The sequence below is a fragment of the Myotis myotis genome, unplaced genomic scaffold (assembly GCF_014108235.1).
Source record: "Myotis myotis isolate mMyoMyo1 unplaced genomic scaffold, mMyoMyo1.p scaffold_m19_p_1, whole genome shotgun sequence".
In the NCBI taxonomy this organism is placed as follows: Eukaryota; Metazoa; Chordata; class Mammalia; order Chiroptera; family Vespertilionidae; genus Myotis; species Myotis myotis.
This window is the reverse complement of record NW_023416313.1, coordinates 166,291,253-166,317,123: the sequence shown is the minus strand read 5'-3', so window position 1 is coordinate 166,317,123 and position 25,871 is coordinate 166,291,253. Positions and strand designations below refer to the sequence as shown.

Genomic DNA, 25,871 nt, shown 5'->3' with positions numbered 1-25,871 from the left:
TCTGACCCATCTGCATCCCCTACAGCATTTGAATTCCCGCCCAGCCTCTTGGGGATTCTTTTTTGCCTTACAGTGAGGAGGTCCATATTGACGGCCATGCGGATGAGAGAGACGATCATGAGTATTACAATGAAATACCAGGAAAGCAGCCACCCATGGGTGGTGTTTCAGACGTGCGGGTCAGAGTTCAAGCCACAGAACAGATGGCTTACTGCCCCATACGGTGTGAAAAGTTGTGCTATTTGGTAAGTAACGTTTTATTATGATTGGAACTAGCAAAGTGAGTCTGTCCTTATCACTAGAGAGTTTAATTTGTGGGTTTCCAAATGCTAATTTAGAGAAAGTATCAGCTTCCTCAGTACTGAGCCAGAGAGTGAATCATTGACAGGGCCTGGAGTAGATCATTTTTACTCCAATTCCCAACCTCAGCCTCAGCAGCTGACCTCACATCTCACTTCACTGGAACCCCAGGGCGGTCCAACACATTATCCTCAACTTCACCCTCTCCCGTCTCCAAGTCTTCCGACGTTCTCCTTGCCTCTCTTCCTTAGTTACCATCTCCACAGCTAGCCTTTCCCTTGGGCTCCTGATCCCACCCACCCATCCTACCAACTCTGTGTCCTTGTTCTGTCATCAACCTCTATCTCTCTCTGTCTACCAGTTCTTTCCCTTCTGTCTGCACATAAACTTGGACTCCTCCAACCCAACTAATAATGTCTCACCTCCTCCTCTTTCTTTAACCCACAAACTTCTAGAAAAAAAGAAAAACAGCTATCTTTACCTATACTTTTAATATCTGAACTCCACTTGACAACTTGAGAGAAATTACTTTTACAGTAGTCACCAATTATTTTTTTTTTAGTCACCAGTGGTTTAATTGCTAAATCTACTTCCTTCTCTAGTATTCTGAATTTGTCTCCAGCATTTGATACCTGTTGGCTGCCTTGTGTTTTCTTAGACCTCGTCTGTTAGCTTCTAAAACATTTCCATTGTGTGATACTGATCCCACATCTCTAGTTGCTGTTTTTCTTCCTTTTGTTTGGCTTTCCAAATTTTATTATGAATATTTTCAAACATACAGAAAAGTTGAAAGAATTATATGGCGAACACTCATCGACTCACCATCTAGATTCTATAATTAACATTTTACTATATTTGCTCTGTCATCCTATGTAGCCATCTATCCTCCACCCATCCATCCATCTTATTTTTGATGCATTTCCAAAGTAAGTTGCATCTTTTCTTTTTCTGTCTTGTGTTCTTGCATCCCCTCCCCTGGGAAGCCAAGCCCCTGCCTCACCACCAGGGAGGCGCTCTCCAATGCGCTGCCCTGGCCCGGTTTCTCCTGTGGCCTGACACCTATGTGTGTAGTCCTCCAGCCTCTTCTCCCAGCTCTTACCTCCCTCGGCTGTGATGCCACAGGCATGAAGTTGCTGGTTTATATCAAGACTGAACTGAGCGTTTTCTCCTGGACTCCAAACCAGAGTCCTCTACTGATTTACTCATGTTAAAGAATGGCATTGCCACTCTTCCAATAATCTACAGTTTTTTGTTTTCCTCACACATTGAGCCCTATATCGACTCATCTTAGAGACCTGGGATTCTATGTCTTTTGAATATACCCAGTCTTTTCCATTCCTTTCCTAAGTTCTGGTCCTCACTTGCCTGGATGATTCTGAAAGCCCCTTTATCTCTAATTTCATGCCCCCAAACGCTCCCACACGAAACGGCTGGGTTATCTTCCTAAAGCACAGACACCCCTTCTCGAAGGCATCCCTGGATCCCATCCCATTATGAAGCGAGCACGAGATGTTTAAGGATGAAAGTGAGCCTGGCACCAGCCCCAGCGGAGTAGGGCTGCAGTCTGCCATTCACGGTTAAATAGAGGTTTGCCAAGTGGCCGGTGTTTAGACAAGTGTCCTGGAAATCACACCTTCTCGCGGAGCTTTGGCCTGAGTCCTGGAATGTGACCTCCCAGCAGAAGCAGTGCCCCTCAGGGTGCGCCTGGTGGTGGCAGCTGTGACGACCCTCACCCCGTCTCTGCAGCTCCCAACAACGCACTATGGAAAGGAGTCTACACTCCTCACCCCAAGCCCCAGGTTCCTTTTTTCACCTGCCAGGCACTTCCTGTATCAGAAGGTGAAGTTGCCTGCTGTAGTCTGCTGGGAGTGTTATTCCTGCTTAGTTTATTTTGGGGAAGTTCAGGAACGGATGCTGTGATTGTAAATGTCTCACGATCTGTTGTCCCTGCAGCCTGGGAACTCCGACTGCAGCAGCGTCTATGAGAACTGTTTGGAGCAAAGCAGGGCAATCGGTAGGTACAGTCGCCCTTCCCCATCGGCCACTCTCCCTACTCCTTTATGTCACATGGTCATGTGTGGGCCTTGCTGTAACACTTGATGGGAAAGGCAGGTGCATATTCTGAACACATACTGCCTCGGCCACAGGCCTCCGCGTTCTGAGAGATCCAGGAGGCCGCAGGCGGGTCCCTGGGGAGGCTCGTGTTTCTCCCTCTACCGCACTGTCCTCCTCCCTCACGGGGCCTCTCACTGCTCTGGCACAAAGGCTCGCACTGGAAAGGTGCTTTCTCCAACTCCCACTTCAAAGGTCAGGCAGTAGGTGGATGTCAAAATTAGTGCTTGTCAAGTCCACCAGGATTAAGAGAAAACCTTTATTTCTGCTTGGCAAAGGGAACAAAGAGAAATCTGAAATGTGAGTCCTGATCCTGGTCTCACCCACCCCAGACTTGCCGGGGCGTTAAATGTCTGATGACTGCTTGTGGTTATGGACATAGGGCGCAGCTTTTCCACAGCACAGGTGCAGGGCATCCACTCTCAGATTGGAGACTATTTTCATAAAAACAAGGTATACTGACAGGTAGTCGTTTCATTCTTATAAATGGTTGAAAGTATTTATCCATCCATGTACTCATTTGGGAAGGAAAGTGTTGCAGCTTTACAGGGGGAGATAAGTGGACAGTGAAAATAGTACAGGGGAGGGTAGAGCTGGATGACCACACGTAGGGATGCTAAGAAAATTAGCAGGAGCTTGTCCTGTAGAAGGTAGTCACTCCCAAGGATACTTTGGTATTTCTGATGGAATTATGCCAATGTAATCTATTAGTTTTATTATTTTTATGCAGTGGGGAAAGCATGAGGATTTATTGTTTTGGGTACAGCTATGATTACCACCTTCCTCCAACCTGAAAAAATAATAGGAGTAGTAAGTAATGCAGTAATTAAAATTCTTCAAAAGTATGGCTTCTTTTGATAGAAATTAAAATTTCATGCTATTCTTTAAAGTTATTTAAATTTTTAAAGGAATTCTTAATGATCTGACTAAAACAAATTAAATGAATGGTAAATGTCTTTTTAAAACTATGCTCCCTGCTCCAACCAGTTTGGCTCAGTGGATAGAGCATCGGCCCATGGACTGAAGGGTTCAGGTTCAATTCCGGTCAAGGACATGTACCTTAGTTGCAGGCTCCATCCCTGGCTCTGGTTGGGGTGCATGTCTCTCTCACATAGATGTTTCTCTCTCTGTGTCTCTCCCCCTTCCTTCCACTCTCTCTAAAAATCAATGGGAAAAAATATCCTTGAGTGGAGATTTAAAAATAAATAAAACTATGCTCTCTGTGAGCTATAATTGCTCCCTCCTTCCCTCCTTTCCCTTTCTCTGGAAACCCCTCACCTAAGGACCCCATTTTCCACCTGTGCTGAAGCTCCCTGAAACTGTCTCCATGCTCTGCCTTGATCTCATTTTATAGTCTTCACTAGAGACCCAGTGCATGAACTTTGTGCACTCGGAGGGGCTAGGGGGAGTCCCTCAACCCGTCCTGCACCCTCTTGCAGTCCAGGAGACCTTGGGGGATGTCCGACTGATGGCTTAGGCTGCGTAAGCCATCAGTCCGACATCCTTAGCACTGCTGTGGAGATGCGAGAGGCTCTCGCCAGCCATGAGCCCAGCTTCTGGCTGAGCAGTGCTCCCCTTGTGGAAGCACACTGACCACCAGGGGGCAACTTCTGCATTGAGCGTCTCCCCCCTGGTGGTCAGTGCACATCATAGTGAACGGTTGTTCCGCTATCGGGCCAAATCTGGCTCTCCGACATCCCCTGAGAGGTCCCTATTGCAAGAGGGTGCAGGCCAGGCCAAGGGACCCCACCAGTGCATGGTACAGGCCAGGGAGGGACACGGGAAGTTGGCCAGCCGGGGAGGGACCACGGGAGGGCTCCAGGGTGTGTCTGGCCCATCTCACTCAGTCCCAATCACAGTCCCAATCGGCCGGACCCCAGCAGCAAGCTAATTTACCAGTCAAAGCGTCTGCCCCCTGGTGGTCAGTGCACATCATAGCGAGCAGTTGAGCAGCCTTAGCATATCATTAGCATATTATGCTTTGATTGGTTGAACAGATGACCAGTCACTTAGCATATTAGGCTTTTATTATATAGGATTTCTTCAACAATTCACTCAATGCCTCTTTACTGACCTGTGGGTCAAACACCGAGCTATAACATTGTTTCTTTTAAAAAGCAGGTTCCTCACTTCCAGTGGGAACCAGAACACTAGGCAGCTACTTCCCCAGACCTCAGCCACTGAGACCATGGGGCTAGAAAGAGTCAGCCCTGCTCCAGGGACCATGACAGGTGTGGTTCTTTCCATTGTGGCAGGAAGGACGTCCCTAACTCCATATCCTTTCATCCACAGACACACAGGAATCAGGTGTTCCTACCTTGGGGCCTGCATTGGACACATGTTAAAAAGTGATCTGAAATTCTTGACCAGTGAGCAAATTAATAGCAGTTGCCAGAATAGCAAATAGACATTTTTATGGTTTTTCCCAGAGATTCATACATAAGCATTTGGGAGACACCTATACAAATATTTTCAATAAGGTTTGGCTTTTTCCTCCCAAGACATTGATTTATTCAAATATTGACTTAAAACTTGAATCCCAGTGTATTATAAATACTGCAATAGGCTTCTGGTTGTTGAAGGAGTTAATTGTATTTATTGCCAGATGTATAAAATATCCCTATCCTTAATAATAAAGTCCCTTATGGAAAGAAATAGTTAGCAAAATAGAATAATGTTCCCCCAACCTTCAATTTAAAATGGGAATGTTGATATTTTTAATAAAAAAGATGTTAAATTCCCACAAACCCTACTTATAAACGTTGGTACTTACAGCGTACACACTGTGCATGTACTTACTAGTATATTCTGCCAGAAACCTCCTCTTGGGCTGGTTGGGTGATTCTCAGTCGTACTTGGCACAAAGGACTTTTGGCCTGCATAGCGGCTGGCAGGTGTGGGTAAGCTCTCATCAACCACACGCTTCTCCCTAAAAAGATTTTAAATTTGGGTAAAGGGTGAGATATCTTTTTTTTTTTTAAATTTAAGACAACATTGCTGACTTAAATATAATGGCACACTTGAAATAAAAAAAGGAATGGTAGTTTTCAGGAGAGACTGGGTGTGGACATGGGCGCTTTTGTGCCAGCCTGTGGAATGGCAGACTTGGTGTGGTCAGTGCATGCCAACGCGCCGTGAGGGGCAGACGAGCAGCACCCTGTGCCGAAGGCCGGCTCTGGGTCTTTAGATCATGGTGCGGTCAGCCTGGGTCAACACTCTGTCATCTGCTCATTCAGCTGACAGACATTTTTCTTTTGAGCATCTGCTTTCGACCAGACATTGAGGATGCAGAAGGTACACCGATAAGTGGATTCTAGTCTCTCCTCAAGGACTCAAGGAATTTGTAGTCTCAAGGGGAAGACAGACAAGTAAGCAGACGCCTTCAGTGTATCAGAGAGTGGCACCTTCCTTACCCAGCCTGGGGAAGGGAGGAACTTACCGGAAGGTTTCCTAAAGGAGGTGGATTCAGAGCAGAATCTTACTAGATAAATGGAAGTTAGGTCAAGAAAGGGATGGGGCCCAGCCAGCGTGGCTCAGTGGTTAAGCACTGACTTACGAATCAGGAAGTCACAGTTCGATTCTTGGTCAAGGCACATGCCTGGGTTGTGGGCTCCGTCCCCAGTAGAGGGCGTGCAGGAGGCATCCAGTCAATGATTCTCTCTCATCATTGAGGTTTCTATCTCTCTCTCTCCCTCTACCTTCCTCTCTGAAATAAATAAGAATGTATTTTAAAAACCATAGAAAGGGATGGGGTGGCTATTACAGCAGGAACTAAGTACTGTGTGCAGAGGCGCAGTATCAGTGAATAAATACACACTGAGCATTGACAGGGACCTGCTACTGAATGCCTACTGGGCGGCAGGCTCTATGCTCAGGGAGGGTCTCGGCCATATTCTTCCATTTAATCCTCACAGCCATATTTTAAGTGAGCCCCCCCCCCCCCCACATTTTACAAAAACGATAGTTGGAGAGGTTAAGTGGCATGCCTCACGCCACACAAATAGTAAGAGAGAACACAGGGATCTGAAGTCAGGCCCCTGTTCATTCAGAAGCACACTGCTTGCAGACACTTTTGATCATATTCCACTTTCAGTAAATTTTTATGAGCAGGCACTCCTAAATGTAATTTAATCATGTATGAGCTGTTGACACGTATACTAATATATTATGCATGTATAATAAAACACACAAAAATAGAAATTTTCGAAGTTAGAGTTAATGATAAACATTTCCTAAAAATGTCTTGCTAATTACATTGGCTAAATATTGTCATTAGATAATATCTCAAGGCCCAATATACATTTAAAGCATTTATTGATCAATAAAATTGATATAAATCCACATTTCAAATCTCAATAATTCCAACTTTTGGTAGATTAAACTTTGCATTTAATTATCGCCGAGACCGGTTTGGCTCAGTGGATAGAGCATCGGCCTGCGGACTGAAGGGTTCCAGGTTCGATTCCGGTCAAGGGCATGTACCTGGGTTGCGGGCACATCCCCAGTGGGAGATGTGCAGGAGGCAGCTGATCGATGTTTCTCTCTCATCGATGTTTCTAACTCTCAATCTCTCTCCCTTCCTCTCTGTAAAAAATCAATAAAATATATATATTAATTATATTACTCTTATAAGCTCTAATGCAGCCAAGGAGGAGCTTGTACTAAAAAGAATAATCTTCAATTCTTGATTTATTTGCAGTGATCTTTTAGCCACTTAAGCATTTGTGAAAGTAAGTTTAGATTAAACGAGATAACACACTTCATAAATCCACCTCACCAAGCAGATGCAGATTGTCATGTGCTGCAAACAAATGAGGTGCCTTGCCAACCTCTCCCTCTAGAAATCCCACTCCTCCTCAGGGTGGCCCATGTATAGAACATGACATGGCACAAGGTGACATGTGACACCGATAGACAGACAGGTGTAAAGGAGGAGCAGGTATTAAGAGCTGCTGTCTTCCGGTTGGGCTTCCCTGAGTCGGTGCACTCTTGGGTTTCCATGCTTTGCATTACATCATACAACTATTCACCATGATGTGAAGTCCAATATGAAGTTGGTCCCTTTTGGACCACATGGGAGGAGTTTAACGACTGAAACAATAGAAGGACTGATGTTGTTTTATGGTGGGACGATGGAATGCCACTGCCACCACTTCATGTGCGTTTTGGTGATCTCGTAGCACATGTGGCCAAAAACTATAAATGTACTGGTTTCAATAGCAAAGCAAAAAAACTCCATCCTGGCATTCTCAAGACAGAACCATCTGGATGGTACAAAGTATTGAACTACCTGACATCAGGTAGTGAACGATGGTGCTAATATCCATTCATCCAGTAACTGTTGTTGATGTCATTTTATGTGCCCGGCATGTGCTAGCAGCAGGAGTAGCAGCCGTGAACAAGACAGACAGGATCCCTGTCCTCATGGAACATGCAGTTCAGATGTAATACACACCTTAAAAAATAATAAGCAACAAAATATATTACTCTTTTTAAAAATATATATATTTTATTGATTTTTTTACAGAGAGGAAGGGAGAGGGATAGAGAGTTAGAAACATCGATGAGAGAAACATCGATCAGCTGCCTCCTGCACACCTCCCACTGGGGATGTGCCCGCAACCAAGGTACATGCCCTTGACCAGAATCGAACCCGGGACCCTTCAGTCCGCAGGCCGGTGCTCTATCCACTGAGCAAAACTGGCCAGGGCAAAATGTATTATTCTTGTGATATGGGCTTCAAAAGCCAAGTACAAACTGCTAGGAAAGCAGAGACTGCGCCTAGTCTGAGAAGGTCAGCGAAGGCTCTCTTGAGAAAGTGAGGTTTGAACTGACACCTGAAGGATGAGGATGATGGAGAAGGGGAGAGGAGAGCATGTCCATCAGAAGGTGGCCTTGCGGTGGGGATCATACTGCGAGAAGGCCAACGTGAGCCCAGGTGGGACAAGAGGGGTTACCAGGGAAGCTGGGTGGCCAGGAGGAGGGCCACGGGCTTGTTAAAGACTTTGAGCTTTATCTGAAGATGCAATGGAAGGAATTAAAGGGTTTTGAACCTCTGAGAAATACGATGAGATTTTCAGTGACCTTCTAAAAAGGTCATTTTGGCCATAATGTGCAGAATAGAATGGAGAGGAGAGGATGGAGTCAGGGAGGTGGAGGAGATAGTCAGGGGAGTGGAGGAACTGGCCTGAGGGGTGAGTCCTTTCTGATAAAAAACAGCGGAAACACCAGTCCTTGCTGCAAGGCTGAGCTGGGCAGAACAAAACTGAGCATAGAGAGAAGAGAGGCTTCCCACTCTAAATAATTTTAAAGCAAGGAATGAGTTTTTTGAAAAGGAGTTTGAATAATTGGTCTTCAGGTTCCATGTGGCACGTGTGTTTTCTTCGTTCTGGACTGCAGCTCTGAGCACTGTTGTCTGCCGGTTGGTCTGTTTGCTGGACAGTCGGCCCTTTTCCTGCCTGGCTGTTCTTCGGAATCTTCCTGCTCCTTTTCTGTCTGTTTGAAGCCGTGGGGCAGGGAGACGAATGAGAGGGAGCTTTTCCTCAAAGACCAGAGCTTATCTTATTTCTATAGGTCAATATTCAATCCTTGTAAGGGATGAGGGTGGCTTTTGGCTTCCTATCAATTCTAGACTCAAATATGATTTCATTTATTGTTTGCAAAGCAGAACATGACTCACTGATCTCAACTAATCACTACAGGTAATGCCCACGAGAGAGCAGTGCCGTCCCAAAGGGACACGGCGTTAATGAAGCACACGTGTCGAGTGGATCTCTTCGACGACCCCTGCTACATCAACACGCAGGCTCTTCACAGCGCACTGGGCTCTGCCCGGAATCCAAGCTCCGCCCAGCTGCTGGGGAGCCTGTGGCACCGTGAAAGTAGGTAGCTGTTTTCTGTCTGTATTAGTCTCCTGTAGGTGCTGTAACAAATAGCTGCAAACTGGGTGTCTTAACACAACAGAAATTCATTGTTTCACAGTTCTGGAGGCCAGGAATCCTAAATGAACATGTTAGCTGGGGTGGTGCCTTCTGAAAGCTCTGGAGAAGAATCTGTCCCAGGCCTCTCCTAGTTCCTTGGCTTGTCTTCACCTCAGTCTTCACCTGGCCTTCACCCTGCCTCTCAGATCTCCCTCTTCTCTCTCTTATAAGACAGCAGCTTCTGAATTTAGGGCCCACCTAAACCCAGGAAGAGGTCATCTCGAGAACTTCAGTGACATCTGCAAAGACCCTTTTCCCAAATGAGGTCACAGTCACCGGTATGGGGGGTTAGGACTTGAACCTAATCTTTTGGGGTTACTGTGGAGCTCACTACACTATCTCACATGAAAGAAGGCTATTTCCTTGGCCTCATTTCCAGGAAGCTAAAAGGATTCTTTCTGGCCTCAGCCCCTCACCACAATAACTGATAATAACAGTTATTAACAGAATTTTGTGGAGATAATGGATTTCAAAATGTGGGGACTTCGTGGAATGGGCTTCAAAGGGACAGTACAAACTGCTAGGAAAGCAGAGAGATGGAGCCTGGTCTGAGAAGGTCAGAGAAGGCTCTCCTGAGGAAGTGAGGTTTAAATCATCTTTTCACATACTTTCAATTTTGCTCTGTGCTCTTGCTGAAGGGAGGATGGTCAAAGCCAGGAGATAATTTTGAATTTGTTTGTTTGCATGAGAAACAATGGCCATGACTTCGGTTCTGTTTATTGATGATGTTAATTTTACTCTTTTCACAACCCCTTGGTAAGTCATCTATTCAGCACTAAAATAAGACGGCTCCTTTTTAAAACTGTAGACTGTGAGTAAAAACACTAAGACTTTACTTAATCTTAAAATACATCACTTTCTTGCCGATTGCTTCCAGGGATAAATGCAGAAACAGGAATATCTATAGTAATAAAAGCGTAATATGCTAATTAGACCAGACAGCTGAACAGCGGAATGACCTTCTGGACAAAGCCGGGGCTGCGAGGGCCGAGTCCCTTGCACCAATTTCATGCATCGGGCCTCTAGTAAATAAATAAAAGCAAAAACAAGCCAAAAGCATACAATCAACTGAAAAATAAACAAAACATGCTTCTCATAAAATGTTGACGCGTGTTGGGTTCAGAGGTTGGCTTGGTGTCAAATCTGGTTCATTCCAAGGATGGAGAACACGCTGCTGAGCAGGTCCTTTCACTGGCCCAGGAGGCCTTTCCCGAACTGCCAACGGAACCGCACAGCTGGCGTGGCCAGGTGGCCAGATGAAATGTAAATGGAGACTTTGCTGAGCCTTGGCTTAACCAGATCACCTGAACTCTCTCTAGACCAGTGGTTCTCAACCTTGGCTGCACATTAGAATCACCTGGGAATCTTTTTAGAATCCTGATTTCTGGGCCTCATCCTCCAAAAATTCTGTTTCTTTGTTACTAATGCTGTGGCCCCACCCCATAACAAAGAAACAGAATTTCTGGAGGATGAGGCCCAGAAATCAGGATTTTAAAAAGATTCCCAGGTGATTCTAATGTGCAGCCAAGGTTGAGAACCACTGTTCTAGACCAGTGGTCGGCAAACTCATTAGTCAACAGAGCCAAATATCAACAGTACAACGATTGAAATTTCTTTTGAGAGCCAAATTTTTTAAACTTAAACTATATAGGTAGGTACATTGTTATTAACTTAATTAGGGTACTCCTAAGGCTTAGGAAGAGCCACACTCAAGGGGCCAAAGAGCCACATGTGGTTCGAGAGCCGCAGTTTGCCGACCACAGCTCTAGACTAAGAAACAGACATCCTCGTGGCCAGACAGGTGGCGAATGGGCCGTCTTCTTACAAGCTTTCCAAGATCACTCTTGGCTCCCAAACATCCCTGCTGGGTTGGTTCTCTGGAAGCAGACACTGAGATGGGGCTTGTCATGCAGGGTCTTTATTGGGATCAGTTATCAGGAAAGGAGGGGCAGGAAGCAGGCTGGGGCTGGGAGGGATTGGCAAAGCCTCAGCCAACCCTGCAGAGAGCTTATGGGCCTGTGAGAGTGGCACACATTGGCCCCACTTATCTCAGTCTTTGGACGTGGGCCACATGAGGGCTTGCCTGAGGGTAGGACAGCTCCCTGCAGCTGAGGCAGACCCTGCGGGGATGGTTGGCTGGAGGCTGGCTGCTGACACCTGGGGCTCTTGGTCCTTCCCTGAAGGGGGATCTGGGTCATGTATCTCCACATCCATCACAGGGGGAAGCTTGTGCCCTAGGTAATGGGATATGCAGTGAATGCAGATTCCTGCAGTGAACTTAGCTACACTGGAGAGTACCCTGTTTGGATAAGGTAATATTTGTGAGAGGCACAGCTTTTTGAAAACAAGTTTGTGGACCTCAGATTTTAAAAGTCACTTTATAAGACTTTACATTGGTAGCTTCCACGTCATGGCCTGTTTAGAGCAGCAACCTATTATTAGAAATACTAGAGGCCCGGTCACAAAAATTTGTGCACTCGGGGGGAGGGGGGGTCCCTCATCCCGGCCTGTGCCCTCTCGCAGTCTGGGACCCTCAGGAGATAACGACCTGCTGGCTTAGGCCTGCTCCCGGGTGGCAGAGGGCAGGCCCAATCCCTAGGTGCAGCCCCTGGTCGGGCTCAGAGCAGGGCTGATTGGGGGGTTGGGGCACCGCCCCCCATCACACTCAAGGCAGGGTCGATGGGGAGGTTGCGGCGCCACCCCCTGTCATGCACAGAGCAGGGCCAATCAGAGGGTTGGGGCGCTGCCTCCTGTCACGCACAGAGCAGGGCCCATCAGGGGGGTTGGGGCTCCATACCCTGTCATGCACAGAGCAGGGTCAGTGGGGGTTGGGGAGCTCCCCCCTGTCATGCACAGAGCAGGGCCGGTCAGGGGATTGAGGAGCTCCCCCCTGTCACTCACAGAGTAGGGCCAATAGGGGAGTTGGGGCACCGTCCCCTGTCACACTCAGGGCAGGGAGGATAAGGAGATTGGGGCGCCACCACTGTCACACTCAGGGCAGGGCAGATGGGGAGGCTATGACTCTACCCCATCACACACAGAGCAGGGCCTGTCGGGGGGTCGGGGGGGGGTTGGGGCGCCGCCCTCTATCACCCACAGAGCAGGGCTGATCAGGGGGTTGGGGCGCCGCCACTGTCACACTCAGGGCAGGGCCAATGGGGAGGTTATAGCTCTATCCCGTCACACACAGAGCAGGGCCCGAGGGGGGCGGGGGGGGAGGGGTTGGGGCCCCGCCCCCTGTCACACACAGAGCTGCAGGGCGATCAGGGGGTTTGGGCACTGCCCCCTGTCATGCTGATCCCGGTTCTGGGAGGCATATTACCCTTTTACTATATAGGGTAGAGGCCTGGTGCATGGGTGGGGCTGGCTGGTTTGCCCTGAAGGGTGTCCTGGATCAGGGTGGGGGTCCCCACTGGGGTGCCTGGCCAGCCTGGGTGAGGGGATGATGGCTGTTTGCAGCTGGTCACACACCCTTCAGGGTGGGGGTTCCCCACTGGGGTGCCTGGCCAGTCTGGGTGAGGGGCTGAGGGCTGTTTTCAGGCTGGGACTGAAGCTCCCAACCGCTCCTTTTTTTCTTTTTTTTTCTTTTTTTTATTCTGGGCCAGCTTTAGCTCTGAGGCCTCGGCTGCTGAAAACAGGTTTCTGGCCTTTGTTTACCGTCTGTATTTGATACAATGTTGCGGTCCGGCTGGCTGAAGCCCCGCTGAGTAAAGCAGGTTTCTGGGGGTTTTTTAGCTTCTTTATTCGCAACATAGTTACTTAGAGTTGCAGCTGAGAGGCCGGCAAGTCAGGCGGGGAACATTGGAGTCCTCCGTCACTGAAGCAAGCAAGCCTCCCTGTTCACATCAGCTGCCTGGCTGCCGGCCGCCATCTTGGCTGCCAGTTAATTTGCATATCTCGCTGATTAGCCAATGGGAAGGGTAGCGGTCGTACGCCAATTACCATGTTTCTCTTTTATTAGTGTAGATGGCCTGAGTCAGGTGATCTGACCTAGTCCTTGATTCTCAACTGCAGTGCCTTTATAACCAAGTCTTTAATGTTAAAAATGCTCACAACTCAAGCAAAGAAACTTTGCCTTTTATCATAAACAATTTTATAATGTGAAAAGGCAAAATTAATCCATAACATCATCCTGACATTGGTGGAAAGTAAATGAGTCCTGCTATATCCAAAATAGTAATGTCACATGTGTTCTCGCTGACTTCAGCCTTCTTTATTCATCCTTTTCCCCTCTCTCTGCCTTGAAGGCAACAGTTTTAATAATTTAGGCCTCTAGTGCTCTCTTACTCTTTATTCCTATTAGGATTGGATGTACCATAACCCTCCTGGGCTTCTGCTACCCCCTCCAGGTTCATTTCATCTTATCGTTACTCCCTCCAAAAATTCAAATCCAGCTCCAAAAATATAAATAATGTTGAGTTAAGAAAATCTAGTAGAGATGGAGTAGTGATAACTTTGGACATACTTTTCTGCAAAATATCTTAAATACACCTTTTAACCTTTCTCCCCTAATGTTTCCTCCTATTTCTTTCTAGCTTCTTGAGGCATCCTTAGCCTCCCTTATTTGTACAAAAGCTCACTGATTAGCTCAGGAAAATGAGACAATGACCTAATAGCTCTCAAGCATAACATCAGGGCTCCTCAGTTCATCCTGGCATACAGCCAGCATAGGAGACCTCTGGCACAGTCCTTACTCTCATCACACACGGCAGAGGAATCATTAGTTCTCATACTGTTTAATTTTTGTACCAATTTATGTTAGTTTCAGTCTAAAGCTGCCATAACAAAGAAATATTATAGTGTAAAAAGGACTGAAGTTCATTCATTTTACCTATTAGCCCCCAAAATTGGTGGTTCAGGTCTGATAGGAAGTTTGTCATTCTTAATACCTGGCTCACTCTCTGGTCTAAAGTGGCTGCTTGGCCAGTCCCCATCATATGTGTATTCAGCCAGTGGGCAGAGAGAAAGGCAAGAGGCATACATACACATATATTCCTTTAAAGGACATGACTCAGGAGAGCAGGCATCATTTCTTCCCACCTGCTATTTGTGGGACTTGGTCATGTGGCCATACCTAGCTTCAAAGGGGCTAACAATGTTACTCTAACTGGGTGGCCATGTGCCCAGCTAAAACTAGCATGTAATGAAAGGGAGGAGAGGCATTGGTGAACAGCTATCCCTGCTACCTTTCTGCCACCCCAATGAGCTCTCTTCACAGAGAACCCATTTGCCCTCTCCCAAAGGAAAGCTTTGAAAATACCCCATCCGGTTAGAGCAGGCAGCTTAAAAGTCCATGACATCTGGGTGGCATGAGTCCCCTCAATCAAGATTGGGTAGGGATTCTTATACTTGCCAAGTTGTCTGCCCTCCTGCACAACCAGAATTGCTGGTGGAAATGGAATAAGATAACCGCAGTACAAACTCACACTTACAAAAGGGAAGCACGCAAAACACACCCCGGCCATTGGTTCTAGTGACTGCCTCATCCTGCCAGGGGTGATGTGCAGGCTCTCTGAGCTGAAGGTAGGAGATGATGATCTGCCTGGACTCCTCGTCTGTTGTTATCTGGGGGCTGGACCTGTGCCTTCCGTGATGTTTCTGCCATCATCCTCCATGTGTGCATTGAAAGGAGATGCTGGAGAATGTGTCTTTCTTGGGAGCTTCACAACTTTCACAGCCTATTCCTGTTGGCATGGGCTCAAGAGATTGGAGTTTGCTCAAGAGGCCAAACAGCCAGACCAGAAGAGGCTGTGGTTTCTTTGGCAGTGTAATTTACCGAAAAATTTAGTAGGATTGTGCTTTATTCACTTAGAATCAGTTCTACATGAAATGAACCATAATATTCCTTTATTATCCTCTTATTGCCTGAAGGATGCCTTCTCTCTTTCTTGTTATTGGTGTTTTCTGTCTTCTCTCTTCTTTTCTTGATCAGTGTTCATTAAGATTTATTAAGCTTAATTGATCTTTTCAAAGTACCTAAGTTTTGGTTTCATTTTCTCTATTGTTTTTTATTTTCTATTTCATTGATTTCCATTTTTATCTTTAGTATATCTTCCTTCTATTTGCTTTGGATTAAATTTTTCTCTTCTCTATCCAGCTCCTACTACATTTTCTTCTATCAGCTTTATTGTTTTATTTATATAATAAAATATTTATTCAACTTGAAATTTCTATTTTATGAGGAAGGGGGAGTCTAACAGTGTTATCTAACACTCTGCTCACACCTTGATATCCCTCTTCTAGTTTACCTTTCGTTATGTTGCTATCTGATATCCTGACTTTTGTATACATTTTTAATTCTGTAAACAGTTTTTCCAGTCCTTTGATAATATAATAGTCGATATTATCCAAACATCCTTTTACGTGTGCTTTTAAAAACTGACTGTATCAATAAGCTGTCTTCACAATTCGCATTAGTTTCATTTCTTTAAATGTCTCATCCCTCCTTTCTCATTGACATTACTTGCAATTGCTAATGCTAGACTTTGCATGTTAGATTTTTCTTTTAGACTCTATATATGTGAGTCTGTTTCTGAGCCTTTTATATACATGAATACTTTTTCTGATGGTTTATTTGTCTGTTCTATACCAGTATATTAATTACTATATACTAATTTCTGTGGCTTTGTAATATAGCTTAACTAGGGGCCGGTGCACAAAGATTCGTGCACTGGGGTGGGTTCCTCAGGCTGACCTGCACCCTCTCCAATCCGGGATCCCTCAGGGGAGCCCTCTCCAATCCAGGAGTTTCTGTCTGTCTTTGCAATCATATGAGCGAATTGTCTGAGACCCCCAACCCAGTTTGGTTTGTTGCTCACAGAATAATAGAGGCTTTTTTTTTCTTTGCTTCATTGGTGGAGATTTCCTGGAAGTTTTAGGATATCTTCCCTTTAATTCTTCCTAGACACTCTGATTTTACTTATGTCTCTCACCTTTGCTTTCCCTCCATCCCCCACCACAACAGTAACTTGCTCCAGGCTCACTTTGCTCTAGTGCCGTGATGGCGAACCTCTGACACGCAAACTCATTTTTTTGGTTGATTTTTTTTGGTTAAATGGCATTTAAATATATAAAATAAATATCAAAAATATAAGTTTTTGTTTTACTATGGTTTCAAATATCAAAAAATTTCTATTTGTGACACAGCACCAGAGTTAAGTTAGGATTTTTCAAAATGCTGACACGCCGAGCTCAAAAGGTTCGCCATCACTGCTCTAGTGTCTAGGAGATCCATCTGCCACCAGAACTATGATTCCCAGCATTCCTGGTGCTCCCCGAGCTCTGGGCTTCTGCTTCCGGTCCTGGGGCTGCCACCAGAACTACTATTCCCAGCATTCCTGGTGCTCCCTGCGCTCTTGGTTTTCCCTTCCTGCTCTGTCTCTGTCCCATGGCCTCCCACTCTGCCAAGTCCTCCAAGCCGCCAGCTCTCCCTCTCTGCTCTCCGTCTGGCAGCTTAGGGAGCCAAGTTCCCCAAGTTGCTCCACTCTCTGCCAGCTCTCCTGCTCTGCTCTCCGCCCAGTGCCTGTGTATGCAAATTAACCCACCATCTTTGTTATGTTAATTTGCATACTCCTGATTGGCTGGTGAACATAGCAGAGGGACTGTCAATTTACATGTTCCTCTTTTATTATATAGGATAGGCATGTGCATTTTCCTTTATATTACAGATAAGTTTTCTCTGGGTAGTATTTCAGCCCTTCATATATGCTTAACATTTTATGTTAACATATTTTACTAGCAACTTTTAGACATCTTATAGAATGAACATATTTTCCCCTCAAAATGCAAATAAGTCCCTATTTTATAATTTTCAGATGCCCAGTAATCCATATTAATAAACAATATACAGTTGATTCTCATTGTTCATGGATCCCGTATTTGAGAATTTTCTCACTCACTAAAATGTATCCATACCCCCAAATCAACAGTCATGGCACTTTTGTGGCCATTTGCAGGCGTGTGCAGAGCAATGAAAAATTAGAGTTGCCCAACGTGCACATTCCCAGCTGAGGTGGAACAAGGCAGTGCTCTGCCTTCTTGCTTCAGCTTTCATCTTGTAAGCAAGTGTCCTTTTCCTGTCTACATGGTGTCATGCTTTTCACAGTTTGTGATATTTCTCTATGGCTTTGCTGTTTCAAATGGCCTCTAAGTGTAGTGTTGAAGTTCTGTCAAGCATTCCTAAGCTCAAGAAGCTGTGATGTGCCTTACCAAGAAAATATGTGTTAGATAAGCTTCATTCAGGCTGTTGGCCATGCACTAAGGAATCAAAAATATATACTATGGAAGGTGTCTTTAAATAGAAGCATAGAAGCACGCATAAAGCAAGGTGTTGTATGACTGATGAACATGTGGTGATCTGAGGCCTGGAGGAACTTACCCCTGCATGACCCCCAGGGACAATGGCTCACTTTTCACTAATTCGGTGCTCGTGGTAACTTTATAAAATATAGCTACCCGAATGAAGAGAATTCACTACTTAGCGTCCACCTGAGTCAGAGATGGAGTCATTATAACACTTACGGGGAGACAAGGGTGGGCTTTGCCTCCCACAGCAGAAACCTGAGGATTGTCCCCAACTGGACACGCTTCTCACACCTTTATATCCCTCTTCTAGTTTACCTTTAGTTATGTTGCTATCCAATATCCTGACTTTTGTATACATTTTTAATTCCGTAAACAGCTTTTTTCCAGTCCTTTGATAATAGTCAACATTATCAAAACATCCTTTTACGTGTGCTTGTAAAAGCTGACTGCATCAGGATGCTGTCTTCACAGTTCACATTAGTTTCGTTTCTTTAGAGGTCTCATCCCACCTTTCTCATCGACATTACTTGCAATTGCTACTTCTAGACTTTGCATGTTAGACTTTTCTTTCTTAAGCTCTATTCCCCTTTTCAGAGGTTTGCCCGTCAGCTGCATATGGATGTGGAAATTCACATCTATCGTGTGCTTTCCTGAAGTTTTGATTGTGAACAATATGTCTCCAGTTACTATTGGGAACTCCAAGATGACATGATGACTTTCTTCCAGGATTCCTATCACTTTTTTTCTTTTTTGGTCTCAGCTAAGTCTAGAGTGGCTTTCCTTGTTGCTTCTTTAACCCTCACTACTTCTGGGGAAATATATCAAGTCAATAATTTATTAAATATTGTGTGGGAATTACATATAAAAAACTATATTGAAATTATGATTATCTTTCTCAAAGTTAACTTTATGTGAGGGAAGGGTCAAGATAATAGATAATGCACCACTATGTTAAGAGTGGTTGTATTTGGTGAGAGAGCCAGAGGTGATTCATCTTCTTTGTTTTTCCAAAATTTAAAAGAACTAGCCTGGGTAACTTTTAAAATCAAAACTAAAATTTACAAAAGTCTGTGAGATTTTCTCTTTCAGTAGAATTAGATTTTCAGCAAATGTTTGGATGACTGGAATCTCCTAGCACAGTGTATCTTGTGAGAAACTGAGTTGGGAAAATATTGTCCAGACCCTCTGGCTGGCCCATGATCTGTTGCCTCTTTTCACGATGATATAATGTCTCTTTTTCTTTTGTTGTGTCCTTGTCCAAAAGCTCTCCACCATACTCTCAGAAGAAACCAAAACCACCATGCACCAAGATGTGTGTGCTACACACATGCATGCTCCTCCTCTACTCTTGCACAAACACTTTTTCACAAACATAAACACACACACACAGCTACTCATCAGAAGTTCCCTGTTATGCCTCAAGCAGGCAGCACTAAGCCCAACTACAAGTATTATCAAATCTAGACACATTTCTTCAGGCTTCCCCCAGCAACAATAGAGGCGAATATTTATAGACACTAGATATAGACTAAAGATATTTTTTAAATAGTGCTGCATTATAATTGTGTTACGTAGAGAAGTTCTTAAGCAGGGACAAAGCTATAACATATTAACAGGAGAACTGGATTGTGTCTACAGGGCACTGATTTCCTACATCAGTGACTTCATAGGATTGTCTTGTGTAAGTTCTAAATCTCAGAAGCCAGAGGATTTTTCATGTGAGACCCTTGCATAAGGACATGTGAACACCCGCTTTGCATTTATAAAGGTGAAGGCTGGTTTCTATGCAAAACGACCTTTGAATTTAAAGACAAAGCCCGATTTCTATGGTTATTTTCCTGGTAAATTTGCCGTAAGGAATCGTATGACTCTTACCTGGATTCAGACCTAAGAATTTTATGTTATTCCTTCTGGTGTATATCATCCTGACAGCCTTGTTATCTTCTAAGAATCCTTGTGGGCACTACAGGAATGGAGTGGATAGACCTTGTGAAATGGAGAGATTTTCCCATCAAAGCAAGGAAGTCAGTCACCTCAGAGGAGTGGTTCTCAACCTTGGCTGCACATTAGAATCACCTGGGAATCTTTTTAAAATCCTGATTTCTGGGCCTCATCCTCCGGAAATTCTGTTTCTTTGTTACTAATGTGGCCTCACCCCATAACAAAGAAACAGAATTTCCAGAGGATGAGGCCCAGAAATCAGGATTTTAAAAAGATTCCCAGGTGATTCTAATGTGCAGCCAAGGTTGAGAACCACTGCCTTAGAGTGTGGTGATGAATAACCTGGGCTTTGGAGTCAGACCTTGTTTCAAATCTCAGACCTGCACCATATTAGCAGTGTGACTTTGCACAAGTCATCTAACCTTTGTAAAGATCCATTGCCTTGCCTACCTAATTTTGAGAGTGAAACCAAGTAGTATACTAGTATATAAAGCATGAGCAGTGCCTGTCATACTCGGTAAATGGAACTACACAGTAATTATTATCACTAAGAGTATCAATGGTATTATTAAGTGCTGCCTGGAGGTGCCTTGTCATCCCAGTGCTCTCGACTCTAAATAGGACTTATTCTGCAGAGGCGTGGGGCGCTGTCTCAGGCCATGCCTCCCTGATGTTTTGCCTTCTTTTACCCAACTGACTCTGTTTTGTCCAGGCCAGTGAATGACACAAACAGAGTAGTCATTTAATAGGAATACTCTGAGGTTCAGCACAGCTTAGATGTATTTGGTTAGAAGCATCTCTGAAGCACATTGGTAATTTGTTATGTGTTTTCTGAAAGATAAATGCTAAAAAAAATGGCATTGCCAAAGTTACCATAGGCATTTTCAAAGAGTTTGGAAAAATCTTAGAAGTTATCTGTAATCCAGACACAGCATAAGCCTCTTTCTCTTTGACCAGTGGTCGGCAAACTGCGGCCCCTTGAGTGTGGCTCTTCCACAAAATACCACGTGTGGGCGCGCACGTACAGTGCGATTGAAACTTTGTGGCCACACTCAAGGGGCCAAAGAGCCCCACCCATGTGGCTCGCGAGCCGCAGTTTGCCGACCACTGTCTTTGACAGACAGCCCCTGGGACATAACAAGCCTCTTGCGGCAGCTCTAAAAGCAGTTCTCGTGGGTCAGTTCCATTTCTCATCAGAAGGAAAAACTCCTGCACCTGGGCAAGCCTCTCTTGACAACAGAAGCCAAAGGCAGTGTTTGGATCTACCATTCAATTAGAGCCTGTTGGAAGTTCCCAGAACAAAACCCTCATTTGTTCCAGGAACAGCATTGTTCAAATAGCGCCTGGCACGTAGTAGGGGCTCACGTTGTATTTGCTGAATGAGTGAATGATCGAATAAGTGGATGGATGGGGAGTTAACTTGGTGATGTCTCCTTTTGTATTTTGACTTCAGAAGCACCTGAAACTGTTCAGCCAGGTGCCACGGCCCAGCGTGCCAGCTCCCAGTCTCTGCCGTACATTCAGCAGCAGCTGCGGAGTGAAGACTGCTACCACGGCAAGCTGAGCAGGAAGGCAGCAGAGAACCTCTTGGTGAAGGATGGGGACTTTCTGGTTCGAGAGAGTGCCACCTCTCCTGGCCAGTATGTGCTGAGTGGACTCCAGGGAGGCCAGGCAAAGCATCTTCTTCTGGTGGATCCCGAGGGCAAGGTATTATTGCCTTCTCTCTGTGGTCCTTACAGGATGTTGTGATTGGTTACTCTGAATGACAGGTCCCAAACCTATTGACATTGTTGAAGAGTGTTCAAGGCTAAGGGTTTACTTTTACTTGAACCCTCCAGCTGGGGCAGCAAGTCCTAAATAGAGGTTAGTGGAGGGATGTGAGTAGAAGGCACCTTATAGGATCAAGTAGAGGACAACCTCTTTCTGCCTCTCTCAATTCAATTCAGTGAATTAAATGAATACTTCCATGGAAGTTCACGGTTGACTATTCACAGTTGACTATTGCTCAGTATCAAATACTTAGTTCTTGCTGTCAGGGTGCTTATGATTTCATAAAATAGATGCTTAAATAATTATAAGGATGAATGACATAAGAATGGTTCAGCTAAAGCATTAGGTGTTCCTCAGGATAGAGGAGTTCTCTGGATGAGGCACACGGAAAGGGTCCCTGCAGGGTCTGGCATATAAGATGAACCTTGAAAGAGGGCAAAATCTTTAAAGGGGAGGGCATTTAGAGTGTAGGAAAGGAACCACAGGAGCAGAGCAGCAGCGTGGTGTTAAGCCAATACAAGATGTATGGCTGGAGCAGAGGCTGCCTGTAGACAGAAATGATCCTGGATTAAAATGAAAAACTGTCAAAAGAGACAAAGAATGATATTATCTATATATATATAAAAGCCTAAGCGACCATTATGACTAGACAAATGGATGACCGGCCAGTAGCTATGACCTGCACGGACCACCAGGGGGCATAAGCTCAACACAGGAGCTGCCCCTGGTGGTCAGTGCGCTTCCACAGCCAACCTCCCACGGCCTGCCAACCTCCTGCGGTCCCTTCCCCCAGCCAGCAGGCCCTGATCAACCCAATTAGGACTAGGAGAGATGGCCCCTATTGGCCCCGATCGCCGGCCAGGCCGAGGGTATCCCCCCAACCCCCCACCCCTGTGCACAAATTTGTGCACCAGGCCTTTAGTATAATGATAAAAGAATCAATTCACTATAAAGATATAACAGTTACCAATATATATGCACACAAACATTGATACAACTGAAGGGAAAAATAGATGACAAGTGCTTACCAGTTTCCAAACCGGGAGAGACAGTTGTTTTAAAAAGGTATTTTTACTAAGGGATATAGAGTTAAAAAGTATCTTTTCTTTTTTTCATTAAGCAAAATGTCTCTTTCAGGGTTATGTATCCTCCCCCCACACCCCCCCAGTTGTTTACATCTGTCAGGAGAACAATTATCATTTAACATACTTTTGTTCCTCTTTTTCAAGGTGAGGACCAAGGATCATGTATTTGATAATGTCGGCCACCTTATCAGATACCACATGGATAATAGTTTGCCAATCATCTCTTCTGGAAGTGAAGTAAGCCTTAAACAACCAGTGAGAAGAGATAATATTCCAGGATTTTTGCATTTAAACAAATGATAATATGGAAATACCATCACACTGGTGATTCAAGAAACTCCATTTTGTGTTAGGACACAAGGATGATTCAAACTTGGTTTCTAGATAAAATAGAACACAAACTGTGAAGTGCATCTTTCGAGACCATCATGGACTAATGAAAACTGATCTTCAGAAAGTGGAAGTCAGAAGAGGGGAAGAGGATTGGTCCATTTGAAAAGTTATACATATGCACGGATGTCACTTTTTAAGGCCATATTGCATTGATAACAAGCTAAAAGCACAATTAAAATCTCACATGCTAAAGACAACTTGAATGAACTGCTGGGGCAGTGGTATGTGCCTTTCAACTTGATCATTAGGGGACATTTTCATATTGGGGAAATTAGTTCTAAGTGTCTTCATATTCTATAACTACAGAACCATTTGCCAAAAAAAAAAAAAAAATCTTTCCTCGTTACAAAAATAAGGAGCAATTTGCTTGATGGATATTGACTTGCATTTTTCTGTTTATTAGCACTTTCACTGCAATGTTAAAATAAATTTGACATTGAATCTGGACTGTGTCTATGGCAGTGGAATCAAATCAAAAGCCACTGAAAGCATTGGTCTGTTGCATTGACTTGCCCATTTGCTGGTTAAAGGGTTGGGGCCCAAATTGTGTGGCCTAGTATTTCTCGATTTTTGCTATTTGGACTGTTTGTATGCAGCATGTGACAAGCTGAAGAGGCCAAATCTAGTAGTCATTTCTGATTTCATCATATTTCTCCCTCCATCTCTCTGCCCACCAAAAAAAGCTCATGAGTACATGGATTTAAAAGACGGCAAACAAACCAGTGTTCTTCATAATTAATATCCAAATTGGTTCTATTACTATTTAAAATGCTGAATTTATTTGAAAGGATGGGGAGATCTCCTCCTGATTGGCTGTGACTACATGATGGTCCCTCACCTTTTCTACATAAGATCAGGCCTAATGCAGAAGGGAGAAAACATAGTGAATGAAACAGTGGGAAAGGTTTGCCGTGTAAAGACACAGTGGTAAAGTGATGGTATAATTAAGCGCTGTGTAGGGGAAAGCGCTGGGCTGGCTGTCTTCAGGGTGACCACGAGCAAGTTGCTGAACCTGTCTGGATTCCCATTGCCATGTCTCTCATGTGAGAGAACTGGGTTAGGGTCCATTTCAGCCCTCACATAAGTCTATAAAAAGCAAAATTTCCATTTAATGGCAATGTTGATCGCCAGTCTGTATAGTTAAGGTGAAAACTTCAGTATTCTCTTTTAGTCTGTCTGTCTCTATACTCAGAATGAATGGCACTACTGAGATCAGCATTCAGATAGTGGACACCCAAGCCTTTCAGTAAAAAACATTGAAACTGTGGCATACCACAAGTAAATATGGTAGAAGTGGATTTGGTTATTTTGAGTAGCAAGAAAACTGCTTCAGTCCTCCACTTGCCTTTGCATGGAGACATATGGCCATTACTATAAAGTGTTTTTTTCATCCTCAATTATCTGGATAATAGTCTTAACTCCACTTCATTTTGGCTACGTAGATACAACTTAATATTTGTAATTGTGATATATTTGCTAAGTTTTAAATAAAGTATGGGAAACTTCTTTTGGATAGAAATAATCAGAAATCAAGCATAATGAACTCTAATATTTTTATGAAAAGGTTTATCATTTTACTTTATTCTATTAATTTCTTAGACAGGTTCGTTTCCTTCTATACAACTAGGAAAGAATGTATTTTTCATCAATTTTGCATACATCTTAGTTCTTGAGTATCTGTCCTCATAAAGGAAGGGGGTCAGGAGGGTATAGAATAGATCATAGAGACTTATGGGTGATCTAATCACCTTTATCAGAGACAGAGAAGGGCTGTGGTGTCAGACTGCAGAGCAGTGTTCCCTGGGTAGCAAGAAAGAGTTCCTGGTCCAAAAAATGCAGAGTATAAAGGATGTGAGCAGTGCACATGGAAAATCAGTATTTGACTGTGATGGTATCTTAGTTGGATGAGCTAATACCATACTTATAAACACCACAGACTCTGTGAAAACAGAAAGAAACAACAAAGGGAATGTTTGATTGCATGCTCGTTTACTGACACACTCTCATCTTCATCTGTCTTAAAGTGGAAGTCCATTTGACTATAAATACCTGTAAGTGACTTTTCAGAAAAATAAATGATTATTACTTTGTGACTATCGACAGTATATGTCTGATGTTTGGGATTTGGAAAATGTGTCATTTGCGGGCTGTGTCAGAGTCCCGACAGGAAACAGATGGCTCACCTAAAGTGGGTAATTTGAGATGTTAATAAAGGGACTCTGTTTTACAAAGGTGGGGCAGAGTGTGGGAAACCACAGGGGAGGACACAGCCTTGGGGCCAGGGAAGGGGGAGGGAGGAGACAGTAGCAGAAGGTGAGAGAGCTGTGGGAAGGCTGCTTTTTAGGAGCTATGGCTACGATGGAGGGACTCAACCAGTCTTGGTGGCTCCAAAACCAGGGTCATTATTCCACAAATGGTGTTGGAGAAATCGGACCTCTGGAGGCAAAAGAGTGAACCTCACATTTTACATAAACTTTAACTCAATGCATTATGAGCATGAATGTAAAACTTTTTTTTAAATTAATTAAAGCTTTATTGTTCAGATTATTACATGTATTCCTCTTTTTCCCCCCCATAACTCCCCTCCTCCCAGTTCCCACCCCACCCGCCTCCCTCACTCCCCATCTACTGTCCTCATCCATAGGTGCACGATTTTTGTCCAGTCTCTTCCTGCATTTCCCTCACCCCTTTCCCCCCCCAAAATAGCCAGTCCACTCACTTTCTATGACCCTGATTCTATTATAATCACCAGTTCATTCTGTTCATCAAATTATTCACTTGATTTTCAGGTTCACTTGTTGATAGATGTGTATTTGTTGTTCATAATTTGTATCTTTACCTTCTTCTTCTTCCTCTTCTTAAAGGATACCTTTCAGCATTTCATATAATACTAGTTTGGTGGTGATGAAGTCCTTTAGCTTTTTCTTATCTGTGAAGCTCTTTATCTGAACTTCAATTCTGAATGATAGCTTTGCTGGATAAAGTA

The 25,871-nt window shown here is 44.4% G+C and overlaps 1 protein-coding gene across 1 annotated transcript in view; it reads left to right on the top strand.

The window, feature by feature from the left end:
• Window positions 1-25,432, top strand: part of SHC4 (SHC adaptor protein 4) — a 112,688-nt gene extending 87,256 nt beyond the window's left edge. Inside the window, exons 8-12 of the mRNA XM_036300798.1 lie at window positions 74-245; window positions 2,254-2,314; window positions 9,114-9,293; window positions 21,091-21,344; window positions 22,637-25,432. Of these exons, the coding sequence (XP_036156691.1) occupies window positions 74-245; window positions 2,254-2,314; window positions 9,114-9,293; window positions 21,091-21,344; window positions 22,637-22,792 (823 nt within the window). The 3' untranslated portion in view covers window positions 22,793-25,432. The remainder of the gene's footprint in view (window positions 1-73; window positions 246-2,253; window positions 2,315-9,113; window positions 9,294-21,090; window positions 21,345-22,636) is intronic.
• The last annotated feature ends 439 nt before the right edge of the window (window positions 25,433-25,871 follow it).